At 40.2% G+C, this 16,345-nt stretch overlaps 1 protein-coding gene across 4 annotated transcripts in view; it reads right to left on the bottom strand.

Moving 5' to 3' along the window:
* The window catches only part of LOC128693174 (uncharacterized), a 114,696-nt gene that overhangs the window by 50,497 nt on the left and 47,854 nt on the right, over positions 1 to 16,345 (bottom strand). For 3 of the 4 annotated variants that reach the window (XM_070089417.1, XM_070089419.1, XM_070089415.1), the window contains exon 2: positions 1,848 to 4,651. In XM_070089417.1, the coding sequence (XP_069945518.1) occupies positions 1,848 to 4,600 (2,753 nt within the window). In that variant the 5' untranslated portion in view covers positions 4,601 to 4,651. Of the gene's footprint in view, positions 1 to 1,847; positions 4,661 to 16,345 lie in introns of all 4 variants that reach the window. The other variant, XM_070089416.1, reaches the window with a different exon arrangement.

The following is a 16,345-nucleotide window of genomic DNA, read 5'->3' as shown; positions in this document are numbered from 1 at the left end:
CCCTACCACAATTACTCTCTCACTTGGTTCAAAGGCTCCTATACATTCACTTAACATCTCCCAAAATCTCTCTCTCTCCTCTGCATTCCTCTCTTCTCCAGGTGCATACACGCTTATTATGACCCACTTCTCGCATCCAACCTTTACTTTAATCCACATAATTCTTGAATTTACACATTCATATTCTCTTTTCTCCTTCCATAACTGATCATTTAACATTACTGCTACCCCTTCCTTTGCTCTAACTCTCTCAGATACTCCAGATTTAATCCCATTTATTTCCCCCCACTGAAACTCTCCTACCCCCTTCAGCTTTGTTTCGCTTAGGGCCAGGACATCCAACTTCTTTTCATTCATAACATCAGCAATCATCTGTTTCTTGTCATCCGCACTACATCCACGCACATTTAAGCAACCCAGTTTTATAAAGTTTTTCTTCTTCTCTTTTTTAGTAATTGTATACAGGAGAAGGGGTTACTAGCCCATTGCTCCCGGCATTTTAGTCGCCTCATACGACACGCATGGCTTACGGAGGAAAGATTCTTTTCCACTTCCCCATGGACAATAGAAGAAATAAAAAAGAACAAGAGCTATTTAGAAAAAGGAGAAAAACCTAGATGTATGTATATATATATATATGCATGTGCGTGTCTGTGAAGTGTGACCAAAGTGTAAGTAGGAGTAGCAAGATATCCCTGTTATCTTAGCGTGTTTATGAGACAGAAAAAGAAACCAGCAATCCTACCATCATGCAAAACAGTTACAGGTTTTTGTTTCACAGTCATCTGGCAGGACGGTAGTACTTCCCTGGGTGGTTGCTGTCTACCAACCTACTAATAATAATATCTACAAAAGAGAAAAAGAGGAAATACATTAATTAGCATCTAGAAGAATAAAAACATATTGGAAAATGTATGAAAGGGAAAAAAATGGGCCAAAATGACTAACGTTCACACAGTCCATACATAAGAAGAAACTGCTGAAGAGAGCGTGGGACATAAGGAATCTGCAAGAATGCAGCCACATTTAAATTAGACCAGACCTCTCAAAGGAGGAAAGAAATACAAATAAATTTTTTTACCACTAGTCATCTCTCACCATCATTCATTGAATAGATGTCCTGCAAAAAGTGAACAAACAACACAATTCAAATGACCTTCCAAACTGCAATATTCCTACCCGTCCTTCAGACTACAAGTATTATATGTACTAATTTTTTCACAAATTTGAAAACATTACTTGGAAAACTGATGTTATTCATGTTTCAAAAAACTGGCTGTACTTAAAAACTTTCTTAATATGTAATTTCAATGAAGATGATCTAGTATATCTTGTAGTAAGTAATATACATTGCTGCTGGAAGCACCAATGATAGCACTGCAATCACTAACACCATACCAAAGAGGTCAGTCTACTGTAGCATATTCAGAATCCTAGCCAAACAATTGCTGCTATTAGATGATACAAAATTACACTAGGGAGCATTGAAGGAGGCAACCAGTGCACCCTGGGCAGATACTACCTATTCCATCTCTATGTTATCCCACGTTCAACATGTGTTCACCTGACTTCTTTTACTATATGTACTGCTTGCTCTGGCTGCTCTATATTATGCATAAAGAAGCCATTTATGGCCAAATGTTTCCTTAATAAAGGTTGTGATCAGTGTATATGTATCTTTTACACTGTGAGCATACTATGCAAGTGTGTTCAATTTAAAATCTATGCAAAAAGTGTTTTCAATATATCTAAACAAAAAGAAGCGGAAAAGAAAAAAGAAACTGTGAAAATACTACTGCACCCAATAATATACAAGAGGGCAAAAAAACAAATGATTTATCACTTACCCACCGCATATTTGTCTGACACATCCTTTTAGCCATTCTTTATCTTCATCCTTTATGTCAGGAACAGTTACTTCTAAGTCACCACTGATCTGCAGATTTGACAACTTTTCTGGTGCACAATTGTAGACAGGCAATGCAAGTGTAACACGAAGAAGATTAACAGATTTATATATCCTGGATAAACTGTTACCTAGAGATCTGAGGGCTTCTAAAGTCATGATTCTGACACAAATTATTTTCAGCTTGAAGCAATAACTAAGAACTTCCTTTCCCTTTTTTTGATTTCCAAGTGAGCCTGTGAAGGTTGTGAGATGACCCCATGGGCGAAGTGTACGAATGAAATCATCGGATAGTTTTGTGTTATATTCATTATGCCGCCAGAAATGCAACTCGACTAGGATGGGATTGTTTTTGTCATATCGATTTCTCAATTTGTCTCTCAAGTTGGTCATTGTATCTAGTAATTCTGGAATATCATAAGGTTCAACATTACTGGGCATTTCAATTTTAAGCTCCTGTAAGTCCACTGGAGTGTTACTTAAAAGTTGGAGTCCTGTTACAACATGAGTATCATTCAGCTCCCATCTCCTTAAAGGCAGTTCTCTAGCAATAATGTCTGCAACTTTTCTGTGATGGAGTGCTTCAGTCAAAATTTTCCACCAAAAATTATAATTACCAATGCCAGTTTCTGATTTTTTTATTAAAGTAAATAGTGGTCCTATATTCCTTTCCAATATATGATTTATTGCCAAGTGGCCAGTCAGAAACACAATTACTTCACGATACTTCCACCACTCAGTAGTGTTATTACAAATGCTGTCTAATGTCTCCCCACCTATCACGGTATTTGCTAAGAATCCTGCAGCAAGATATTCCATTTGGGTTTTATGTAGAAATGCATAAGTGCTTTCAGTAGCTTCATTATTTTCATCAATCTCACACATTAGAAAGGCAGACATAAATTCTACATCATCAATTTTTTCATACTCACATTTTTCTATAATTTTTTTCTTAATATCTTCAGAAATACAAATTCTAGTATTATTCAATTGGAGCATGAACCAAGCTTGTTTACCCAGAAACAGCACAACATTCTGTACTGCACCTGTGAGTAAACCAGCATGAAGTCTCTCTTCAAGCTTTTCTTGACACAGTTTGAACAATTCACAATACAGATTTGTGGCAGTGGTAACTCTGTTAAGAATATCTGGATTATCCCTCCAGAGATAAATTAAGAGGGCTAGTGTAAGAGGAAGTTTAAGGTGGCTTCCCAAAACTTTTCCACGTCCACGAATGTACTTTAAAAATTCACCAATTTGTATTTCTCTGTTCATTTCATTTTCTTCAACTGCAGTGAAAACTTTTATGGTAAATTCCTTTAATCCCACATAATCAAATCCACAAACTTCAATTGAAAGACAATCCACATCATATCTGTTTGATAACAAAACTGCATCTGTGTGATATTCAGGACAGGTTGTTAGTATTATACGTTTATTGCTAAACTTTGCAAATATTTCTTCTACTATGTTCTTAGCTTCATCACCAGCTTCATCAAAACCATCAATGACGAAAAGTATGTCTAGCTCCTGCAGTAATGGTATGATTTCAAATGAGTCTTTAAACTGTTCATTGTGTGTCTTAGGGAGTCTTTGCTGAGTAAGATATTCTGTCAGGGTTTTTGACTTTACTGTTCGCACTTCAACAAGAAACACCAGATCAAAATTCTCTATAGTATTTATAATTTTCTCTGCAATCCCACACCAGTTATTTAAAATGTAACGACACAAAGAAGTCTTGCCAGATCCTGCTAAGCCATAGAGTATCAATGCACATGGGATTTTCTCCTCACCATCTATTCTTGTAGATGCTTGAAGTAGTTCTGAGATTGAAATTTTTCTATCTGAGTCTTCAATTTTAAGTGGTGTGAAAATTTTATCAACTTGAAACTTTCTAAGTGAAGTTTTTGAGCTATCATGTGATAACCATGTGCAGGGATTTAGAACTGTCAATTTGCCATAAAGTGTCTTAAGTTCTTTGCAACCATAAGCAATCAACTTGAGTGTCCTGTCCATCTTAAATGCCTTAACATCTTCTTCATATGTTATCATATCATCTTGGCGAATTTGAGCATCATAGATATCAGAAAGAGTCTTCTCCATTATTTCAATATTTCCTGTAAAATCTTCTTGTAGAGTATCACCTACACCTATATAAATCTCCTTTAAAACTTTTTTGAGGTTATCAATCTCAGCTGTTATATCTAAATGATTAGAAAGATACTTATGACTTATTTTATTCCTCAATGACTTTAAGTTAGCGATGTTTTGCTGGCAGTTACTATCCAACTCATTATAAATATTACAACATACTGTAGTCATTAATTTGTAGGCAAAGGATATATCAAATTCCTGTTCCATTATGTTTTTATCAGGTAGTGGTTGGACTGTTTTGGAAAATGCAGTCTTCTGTCTAGTTGAACTCAGGCACGACACTTTCTTGGAGTACTCTCGCACCGACACTGTTTCCCCAGTAGAATTCACACAAGAATGTAAATACATTCTTCGTGTAACATCACACATAGCCTTCTGGCCTACTTGGTGGATACACTTATACACTTTACTGAAATTGAAGTCTTCAAGCGAGAAGCCTTTGGGCATCCGACTCTCTGGTAAGCCAGTTTGCATCACTGCAGTGCTGAGAAAGATGGCCAGATGAGAAGCTGGCTCCCTCAAGAATTCCCAGCTATCCATTGATCACAGCTGTTGATCAACCATTCTTACAGCTTGGATTTTATCCACTGCCTGAAAAAACTATAAAATGTTATAATTGGAAATCATAATTCCTAAAAACTCAATGACAAAAATTAAGTACAGTGCATTATTGTTACTGTTGTTGTTGTTATTATTTTTAACACACCAGCTGTCTCCCAATGATTCAGAGCAACCCGAAAAAGAAGCAATGCTTTCATAAAGTTTTTCTTCTTTTTAACATTTAGCAATTTATATGGGAGAAGAAGTTACTAGCCCAATGCTCCTGGCACTTTAGTCACCTCTTATGACATGCATGGCTTATGGAGGAAGGATTCTTGTCCACTTATGCATGGAGATACTATTATTATTACCATATGTTCATGAAGTACATAGTAGTAAACCTACAGGGGTCATACAACACCTGGGGAATGAGAAGTAATTAGATTTGATCAAAGAATAGGAAGGATATCTCCAATTTGGTGCATCAAGAGCCCTTCACTGGGTTTAGGTCACCCATCTTGAAGGGATAAGGACAAAGCACAGTAGCATACTGCTACCAATAGGAAAGGGCCGAGTCTACAAATGTAAGAATAATGCAAATATTTTCAAAAACTGCAAGAAAATAGTAAAGTATGGTAGACCATTAATTACAGTACAGTGGACCCCCGCATAGCGACTTTAATCCGTGCAAGAGAGCTCATTGTTATGCGAAATGATCGGTATGCGAATGAATTTTCCCCATAAGAAATAATGGAAATCAAATTAATCCGTGCAAGACACCCAAAAGTATGAAAAAAAAAAAAATTTACCACATGAAATGTTAATTTTAATACACACAAACTGAAAAAGGCATGCACAATAACATGACACTTACTTTTATTGAAGATCTGGTGATGATTGATGGGATGGGAGGAGGAGAGAGTGTTAGTGTTTAGAAGGGGAATCCCCTTCCATTAAGACTTGAGGTGTCGGGTCCTTTTCTGGGGTTACTTCCCTTCTTCTTTTAATGCCACTAGGACCAGCTTCAGAGTCACTGGACTTCTTTCGCACAACATATCTGTCCATAGTGGCCTGTACCTCTCGTTCCTTTATGACTTCCCTAAAGTGTTTCACAACACTGTCAGTGTAATAATCACCAGCACGGCTTGCAATAGCTGTGTGAGGGTGATTTTCATCCATGAAGGTTTGCACTTCAAGCCACTTTGCACAGATTTCCTTAATCTTTGTAGTAGGCAATTTCTTCAATTTCTCTCTCCCCTCCTTCGAACCAGTTTCCTCAGGTCTGGCCTCTTGCTGTTGAAGTTGATCTATCAGCTCATCAGTGGTTAGTTCTTCATTGTCCTCCTCCACCAACTCTTCCACATCATCCCCACTAACCTCCAACCCCAAGGACTTTCCCAATGCCACAATGGATTCCTCAACTGGCATAATCCCTTTTGTCTACACATTCTGGCCACAGTTTCTTCCAAGCAGAGTTCAAGGTCTTCTTAGTCACTCCCTCCCAACCCTTACCTATAAGGTTTACACAATTGAGAATATTAAAGTGCTCTCTCCAAAACTCTCTTAGAGTCAGTTGAGTTTCTGAGGTCACTACAAAGCACCTTTCAAACAGAGCTTTTGTGTACAGTTTTTTGAAGTTTGCAATAACCTGCTGGTCCATGGGCTGCAGGAGAGGAGTGGTATTAGGAGGCAAAAACTTCACCTTAATGATTTTCATGTCCCCATAAAGTCGCTTTGTCTAACACCAGGAGGCACTTAAGTTCTAATTTCTTTTCAGTTAGGTAATCTTTCACATTGGGGGCAAATGCATGGTGTAACCAGTCATAGAAAAAGTCCCTAGTGACCCATGCCTTACTGTTTGCCCTCCACAGCACACACAAATTCTCCTTGAGGACATTCTTTTGCCAGAACGGTCTGGGAGTTTCAGAGTGATACACTAATAAGGCTTCACTTTGCAATCACCAGTAGCATTGGAACACATCAACAAAGTAAGCCTGTCTTTCATAGGCTTATGTCCTGGGAGTGCCTTTTCCTCCTCAGTAATGTAGGTCCTGCTTGGCATTTTCTTCCAAAACAGGCCTGTTTCATCACAATTAAACACTTGTTCAGGTTTCAGTCCTTCACTGTCTATGTACTCCTTGAATTCCTGCACATATTTTTCAGCTGCTTTGTGGTCCGAACTGGCAGCCTCACCATGCCTTATCACACTATGTATGCCACTACGCTTCTTAAATCTCTCAAGCCAACCTTTGCTGGCCTTAAATTCACTCACATCATCACTAGTTGCAGGCATTTTTTTAATTAAATCCTCAGGCAACTTCCTAGCCTTTTCGCTTATGATCGCTTGAGAGACGCTATCTCCTGCTAGCTGTTTTTCATTTATCCACACCAATAAGAGTCTCTCAACATCTTCCATCACTTGCGATCTCTGTTTCGAAAACACAGTTAAACCTTTGGCAAGAACAGCTTCCTTGATTGCCTTTCTGTTGCCCACAATAGTAGCGATGGTTGATTTGGGTTTCTTGTACAACCTGGCCAGGTCGGCGATACGCACTCCACTTTCATACTTATCAATGATCTCTTTCTTCATCTCTATAGTAATTCTCACCCTTATTCCTGTAGGGTTGGCACTAGAAGCTTTCTTGGGGCCCATGGTCACTTATTTTCCAGATAAAATCACCAAAAACACTGTAATAATACGAAATGTTCCGATTGTATGCTTGGATGTTACCGCGGAGGCTGGCTGGTAAACAATGCCACCGGCGGCACATGTGAGGCTGGCTAAGGGCGCACATTGGACGCGTCTCGGACGAAGAGCGGTGAGCGAGTTTTTGAGCGGTATGCGAGGCAAAATTTTTGCGATAAAAGCGAGCGGTATGCGGATTGAACGTTATGCGATGCGCACGGTATGTGGGGGTCCACTGTATATGGTACACAATTATTTGACTGCCACCATTATATAACAGCTTCATTTGATACAACACATAAATAGATATTATATATAAAAAAAAAGCAATGTAAAAAATACGATCATCCAGTGTTGTTGAAAATTCAGTGTGTCCATATCTCTGAAGGGGCCAGATAAACAATGATATATAATACATACTGGAAAAAAAAAATAGTTTCTAAATCAAACATCAAACCTTATACATATTTATGTAAGGTTCAATAAGTAAGATTATTCAGGTATAGGTACACATAAATACAATTACATAAATTATTATACAGTCTCTCCTCACTTAACGACAGAGTTTCGTTACTAAGACCACACCACATCAGTAGACGAATTCGTCACTGAATGAGGAGCATATAATGGTAGTGGGTTTGTGTCAATCATCTTTGATATTGTGTTAATGTCAAATAAAGTGACTTGTTTCCATTGGGATCCAGGGTTCATTTCTGGTGCAGTACGTGTATACGTATAGGTAATGCATAAAAAACCAAGATAAAATAAAATTCCTGTGCATCACATTATAAAGGAGGCATTTTTAATATCCTACCCTAGGACTGTATATCTCACGATACTCTGATAAATTTATAAGCACCCCCCCCTAAAAAAAATTCCTTTATATTTTCCCTTGTCTATTCTGTGACTCATTCTATTTGTCATGCACCCATCAACTCATCCAAGCCCAAGTATCAAAATATAGCCTCTCCTGACTTAGCAACATACTCGTTTACCAACACCTTGGACATACGACGGGCTCTCTGACCAGTATGCATATCTAAATAATGTACAGTGGACCCTCGCCTAACGATATGAATCCGTTCCTGAGAGCTCATCGTTAGCCGAAATTATCGTTAGCCGAATTAATTTTCCCCATAAGAAATAATGGAAATCCAATTAATCCATTCCAGACAGCCAAAGTATTAAAAAAAAAATTTTTTTCATGAAATATACATTTCCCTACAAAGAAAACAATGAGACATGCACAATAACTACATAAACAAATGTTAAAATGACACTTACCTTTATTGAAGAGTACTGATGAGTGATGAGACACTGTTTTTCTTGAACACTGGGATTTTCAGATACATGAGTAAAGGCTTCACTTTGCAATCCCCACTAGCATTACAACAAAACATGAGAGTTAGCCTGTCTTTCACAGGCATGTGTCCTGGGAGTGCCTTTTCCTCCTGAGTAATGTAGGTCCTGTTTGGCATTTTCTTCCAGAACAGGCCTGTTTTGTCACAATTGAACACTTGTTGGGGTTGGAATTTTTCAGCTTCACCATGCCTTATCGCACTGTGTATGTCACTACAATTCTTAAATCTCTCAAACCAACCTTTGCTGGCCTTAAATTCACTATCACCACTAGTTGCAGGCATTTTTTCCTGTTCACCTGGGTGTTATTAGACTGTTGTGGGTTGCATCCTGGGGGACAAGATTAAGGACCCCAATGGAAATAAGTTAGACAGTCCTCGATGATGCACTGACTTTCTTGGGTTAGCCTGGATGGCTAACCCTCTGGGGTTAATTGTTTCTCAGTAATTGTTTCCCGTTAAGCCACACCAACAACACTCTCCACATCTTCGAGTAGTACAGCTGATGGTGATGGAGCAACAGCTGATGGTGGTGCAGCAGCAGCAACAGCTGACTGTGGTGCAGCAACAGCTGATGGTGGTGCAGCAGCAGATGACTGTGGTGCAGTAACAGCTGACTGTGGTTCTGCAACAGCTGACTCTGGTACAGCAGCAGCTGACCGTGGTTCAGCAGCAGCTGACTGTGATTCAGCAGCAGCTGACCATGATTCAGCAACAACTGAGTTTGGTGCAGCAGCAGCTGACTTTGGTGCAGCAGCAGCTGACCGTGGTGTAGCAGCAGCTGACCATGGTTCAGCAACAGCTGACTCTGGTGCAGCAGCAGCTGACTGTGGTGCAGCAGCAGCAGCTGACTGTGGTGCAGCAGCAGCAGCTGACTGTGGTGCAGCAGCAGCAGCTGACTGTGGTGCAGCAGCAGCTGATGGTAGTGCAGCAGCAGCTTACTGTATTGCAGCAACAGCTGACCATGGTGCAACAACAGCTGACTGATCCAGCAACAGCTGACGGTGGTGCAGCAGCAGCTGACCGTGGTACGATAGTACATATTTTGATAGTATTTCTTACCCTTTTTACCACACGGTTGGCACTAGAAGCTTTCTTTGGGCCCATGGTGGCTTATTTAGCAGTTACAAGCACTAAAAACAATGGAATAATACAAAATGTATCAAATGTGTGCATGCAACCAGCAACCCTGGCTTGTGAATAATGATGGCAATCCAGCTGAGGAGCTCAGGCTGGACGGACAGGTTCGGGACGAGTCATGTTGGTCAGAAACAGCTGACGGTGGTGCAGCAGCAGCTGACCGTAGTTCAGCAACAGCTGACTGTGATGCAGCAGCAGCTGACCATGGTGCAGCAGCAGCTGACGGTGGTGCAGCAACAGCTGACGGTGATGCAGCAGCACCTGACGGTGGTGCAGCAGCACCTGACGGTGGTGCAGCAGCAGTTGACTAGTGCAGCAGCAGCTGATCGTGGTGCAGCAGCAGCTGACCATGGTGCAGCAACAGATGACCGTGGTTCAGCAACAGCTGACTGGTGCAGCAACAGCTGACTGGTGCAGCAACAGCTGACTGTGGTGCAGCAACAGCTGACCATGGTGCAGCAACAGCTGACCATGGTGCAGCAACAGCTGACCATGGTGCAGCAACAGCTGACAGTGGTGCAGCAACTGCTGACAGTGGTGCAGCAACAGCTGACAGTGGTGCAGCAGCAGCTGACCATGGTGCAGCAGCAGCTGACCGTGGTGCAGCAGCAGCTGACCGTGGTTCAGCAGCAGCTGACTGTGGTGCAGCAGCAGCTGACGGTGGTGCAGCAGCAGCTGACTGTGGTGCAGCAGCAGCTGACCTTGGTGCAGCAGCAGCTGACCTTGGTTCAGCAACAGCTGACTGTGGTGCAGCAGCAGCTGACCATGGTGCAGCAACAGCTGACGGTGGTGCAGCAGCAGCTGACCGTAGTACGATAGTACATATTTCTCACCCTTTTTACCACAGGGTTGGCACTAGAAGCTTTCTTTGAGTCCATGGTGGCTTATTTAGCAGTTACAAGCACTATAAACAATGGAATAATACAAAATGTATCGAATGTATGCATGCAACTGGCCACCCTGGCTTGTAAATAATGACGGCAGGGCAGCTGAGGTGCTCAGGCTGGACGGACAGGTTTGGGAAGAAGGAAGAATCATGTTGGGCACGTTTTTTATTGCGAGGCGAGGCAAAATTTTTGCATTCAAATGCTTCGTATGGCGGAATTAACGTTATGTGATGCGTTCATTAGGCGGGGGTCCACTGTATATTAAGAGCCTATTTCCTCTATTATGTTTATTACAATATACATAACACTACTTGTATAAACTTTTCAAAAATATACCAGAAATGGTACAAAGGTGCTATTCTCAGGTGCTAAAGTGTAATAAGTTCACAATTTTGCCATTATATTCCAAAGCTCATTTATTTGATTACCACTTTATTGTTCACCACAACTTATATTAGTCCCTTTTATATTGTTTTCCCTAATTCTAACTTTAAAGAATTACCTTTAAAGTACTACCATCATATTCCTAAGCTCCATTATTTGATCATCACTTTATTTGTTCACCACAATTTTAGTCCCTTTTATATTGTCTCCTTTATTTTAGCTTTAAAAAAAAAACTACCTTAGCTCATTATTTTTACATTTCTTAAATAATTCAGGTGCTATTTTTTAGCTTTAGACTATTTACTTTGTTTTATACTTAATTCTAACTATAGATTCACTACAAATCTTATGATTACAAGCATTGATCCTGATACCAACCTCTTATTTAATGACTTAAATGAATCAAACAGTTACTGTAATTACTACACAGCAGAACAATCAAAGGCACTCCTCAGAGCCAACAACAACATAACTGTCTTTAACTACAATATCAGATCTTTAAGCAAGCATTACGATGACCTCATAGCATTACTAAATTCCTTGCATGTCAATATGTCCATCATTACACTAACTGAAACCTGGCTAAAGCCTGATACTACTTATGTCTATGCCATTCCTGGTTACACAGCCATACACAACTGTAGGCCAGACCAACAAGGGGGTGGCACAGCTATATACTACTCAGACCAACTAGAATGTATCACTAATACTTGCACAAGGGATGAACATGGGGAATATATAATAGCTAAATTCAAATCCAAATACCTACAAAAACCTCTCACATTGATAAACATCTACAGAGTTCCACAATCAAACATTAGCCAATTTAGTCAAAACCTAGGAAGTATGATAACTGATGCACGGATGAACAAAGATCATTTACTACTCTCAGGTGACTTCAATATAAATCTCCTGCAAGACCAGGACCCACACGTTACTGAATTCACAAACACTATGAGTAACTGCATGTTGCTACCAACAGTAACAAAACCTACAAGAGTTACAGAGACTAGTGTTTCCTTACTTGACCACATCTGGACCAACACCATATCCCCTTTAAAATCAGGCATAATCACAGATAATACCACAGACCACTACCCTACTTTCCTCATAACAACTCTTGGTAAATTACCCCAAGACATTACTAAAGTCACCTTCAGACTTCACAATAAGGCAGCCATTAATAACTTCACAACAGCAGTAACAAACATTGACTGGCACACTGAGCTAGAAATCTATACAGATATTGACGAATGTATTAATAACTTTCTAAAAAAGACCCAATACCTCTATAACAAGCACTGCCCTAAAAAAACTAAACAGATGCCAGCTAAGAGACTGAACAGTCCCTTGCTGACACCCAGCATTCTCAAATCCATAAATACAAAACACTGATATGAAAAACAGTGTGAAATTGAGACACGTGTGCAACATCTGGGTATCTTTATTGTAGACGTTTTGCCATCCAGTGGCTTTTTCAACACAAATTCCAGGACATAACTTGAAGACAGGAGAACTATGTACAGAAGATGAGGTAATCAGTCCCTCAACCTAGCAGTAGGTGCGAAGAGCACCATAGTCGTGGAGATTCTGAAGCAGAAGCAAGGCGCCTGACGCTTATATAGTTAGTTAGTTTAATATAAGAACATAAGAACGAAGGAACACTGCAGAAGGCCTACTGGCCCATGCGAGACAGGTCCAAGTCTCCTACCGGCTTAAGCCAATGCACCCAACCTAGTCAGGTCAGGTCACATTGACTTAAGGGAGGAACACGGCAACCGACCTGGTAGCTCAAGCTATCAGGTCCAACTCACACCCACCCACATCCACTCATGTATTTATCCAACCTATTTTTAAAGCTACACAACGTTCTGGCCTCTATAACTGTACTCGGGAGTTTGTTCCACTCATCCACAACTCTATTACCAAACCAGTACTTTCCTATATCCTTCCTGAATCTGAATTTTTCCAACTTAAAACCATTGCTGCGAGTCCTGTCTAGGCTAGATATTTTCAGCACACTATTTACATCCCCTTTATTTATTCCTGTCTTCCATTTATACACCTCAATCATATCCCCCCTAATTCTACGTCTTTCTAGAGAGTGCAGATTCAGGGCCCTTAGTCTATCCTCATAGGGAAGGTTTCTGATACATGGGATCAACTTTGTCATCCTCCTTTGTACATTTTCCATAGAATTTATATCCATTCTGTAATACGGTGACCAAAACTGTGCAGCATAATCTAAATGAGCCCTAACCAAGGATGTATAGAGTTGAAGAACAACTTGAGGACTCCTATTATTTATGCTTCTTGATATGAAGCCAAGGATTCTATTAGCTTTATTGCGAACACTTATGCACTGTTGTCTTGGTTTCAGATTACTGCTAACCAGAACTCCTAAATCTTTTTCGCAATCCGTAATATTAAGATCTGCATTATTTAGTTTATATGTGGCATGGTTATTGTCCTGTCCAACATTTAGAACTTTGCATTTGTCTATATTAAACTGCATCTGCCACTTCTCCGACCACTGCATCAGTCTATTCAAATCTTCCTGGAGTGCTCGAATGTCCTCGTCAGAATGAATTCGACGGCCTATTTTGGTGTCATCGGCAAACTTGCCGATGTCGCTCTTTATGCCCTCATCTATGTCGTTTATGTAGATTGTGAACAGCAGGGGGCCCAACACTGACCCCTGTGGAACACCGCTCGTGACGCTTCCCCACTCTGATTTCTCCCCATATATGCAAACTCTCTGCTGCCTATTTGTCAACCATGCCTCTATCCAGGAAAAAATTTCTCCTCCTATTCCATGTGCTTTAATTTTCCTCAATAGTCTCTGATGTGGGACCCTGTCAAAAGCCTTACTGAAGTCCATATACACAATATCATATTCATTACCATGATCTACCTCCACAAATACCTTAGTGAAAAAAGTTAATAAATTCCCTTTGTAAAACCATGCTGAGATTCGTTGATTAATTTATGCTTTTCAAGGTGGCTACGAACTGCCTCGGCAATTATTGATTCCATAAATTTTCCCACTATGGAGGTTAGGCAGCTTATTGGTCTATAGTTCGAAGCTAAGGACCTGTCACCTGTTTTGAAAATAGGTATCACATTTGCCATTTTCCACTTATCTGGCACCATGCCAGTTTGTAGTGATATGTTGAAAAGATTAGCCAAAGGTGTGCTAAGCTCCTCTTTACATTCCTTTAGAACCCTTGCATACAGTTCATCAGGGCATGGGGATTTGTTAGGTTTTAATTTATCAATTTGCCTAAGGACCATGTCACTTGTGACCCTAATCGTGCACATTTTATTATCGTCCTGTTCTACATAATTTATCATTACTGGAATATCGCTGGTATCCTCCTGTGTAAAAACTGAGAGGAAGTATGTGTTAAAAATTCTACACATTTCCTTATCACTGTCAGTGAGCTGACCCGAGGAACTTTTGAGTGGGCCTATCTTGTCCCTGATCTTACTTCTGTATACCTGAAAGAATCCTTTTGGGTTAGTCTTCGATTCTCTTGCAACTTTAACCTCATAATCTCTTTTTGCTTTTCTAATTCCCTTTTTTCTCTCTTCAACTGAATATATCGATTTCTTAATTGCCCCTCTCCTCTTTTGATTTGCCTATATATGCCTCTCTTTTGACCAATCAGATATTTTAATCTATTGTTCATCCATTTAGGATCATTTTTGTTTGATCTGATTTCCCTATTTGGAACATAATTTGACTGAGCAGCTAGAACTATGCCCTGGAAAGCATCATATCGGCAACCATCACCACCTACCTGACCCTTAGTCAGGTCATTCCAGTTCAGCCCACCTAAGTAATTTTTCAGTCCTATGAAATCAGCCAAGCGAAAGTCAGGGACGGAGACTTGATTGCCATTATTAGGGGAATTCCATGATATATTAAAACTGAGTGATTTGTGATCACTTTCCCCAAGCTCATCATTAACCTCAAGATTATTAATTAGTGTTTCCCTACTGGCAAGAACCAAGTCAAGGAGGTTATTTCCCCTCGTTGGCTATGTCACAAACTGTTTTAAAAAACAATCCTGGATCGTATCAAGAAAGTCACCTGACTCTAAATTTCCTGTCAAATTGCTCCAGTCAATCTGTCTATAGTTGAAATCTCCCATTAGCACAACATTTTCGTATGTAGATGCCTTACGAATTTCGTCCCATAGAAGTTTACTGCACTCCCTATCAAGATTTGGGGCCCTGTAAATCACACCCAAAATTAGTTTTTCTCGGCCCTCGAGAAGCTGTAACCAAACAGATTCAGTGGCTGACCCTTCTAATTTAATATCTTGTCTAACACAACAATTTAAATTGTCTCTGACATACATCGCTACTCCACCACCTTTCCTGTTGACCCTGTCAGTGTGGAATAATTTATAGCCTTGTATGTGACATTCAGAGGGCATCTCTCTATCTTTCAGATTGAGCCAGGTCTCTGTTATAGCAATAATATCTATGTTTCCTGCACTTGCAATTAATCTTAGCTCATCTATCTTATTTCTTACACTCCTGCTATTAGTATAGTAAACCTTAAGGGAGCTAGTCCCTTGCTGCCCTCTGCTGTCCCCCTTTGTTTGCTGACCTGATCTATTGTCTTTATTTATAACTTCATGCTGAATGCCTTTTATACATTTACTGTTTCCAACCCTAGTGTTGCAACCTGCTTGTTTCCCACACACACCCATACCTCTATCTTCCATCAGTTTAAAATCATAGGCATTTCACCAATGGCCTTCTCAATCGAGTCTGCAAGTGCTACCACCCCTGCCCCCGAGAGATGTACCCCATCCCTTGCATACATATCATGTTTGCCATAAAAGTTGTTCCAGTTGTCAATGAATGGGATTGCAAGTTCCTTGCAGTATCTGTCTAGCCAGCAATTTACACCAATTGCCCTAGACAACCATTCATTTCCTACTCCCCTTCTAGGCAAGATGCTACATATGATTGGGATCCCTCCCTTAGACTTAATGAAATCTATAGCTGACCTGTACTTATCTAGCAGCTCTTCTCTCCTACCCTTCCCAATATCATTTCCACCAGCACTGAGACAGATAATGGGCTTGTTCCCATTACCTGACATGATATTATCCAGCCTGTTGACAATGTCCCCAACACCAGCTCCAGGGAAGCACACTCTATCTCTCATCTTCTTATTCCTATTACAAAAAGCACGGTCAATATATCTTACCTGAGAGTCACCAACCACAAGAATGTGCTTACCTCCATTAGCAGGGGCAGTAGTACCCTT

The sequence above is a fragment of the Cherax quadricarinatus genome, chromosome 28 (assembly GCF_038502225.1).
Source record: "Cherax quadricarinatus isolate ZL_2023a chromosome 28, ASM3850222v1, whole genome shotgun sequence".
Taxonomy (NCBI): domain Eukaryota; kingdom Metazoa; phylum Arthropoda; class Malacostraca; order Decapoda; family Parastacidae; genus Cherax; species Cherax quadricarinatus.
The sequence above is the reverse complement of the archived record's forward strand: the minus strand, read 5'-3'. Positions and strand labels throughout refer to the sequence as shown.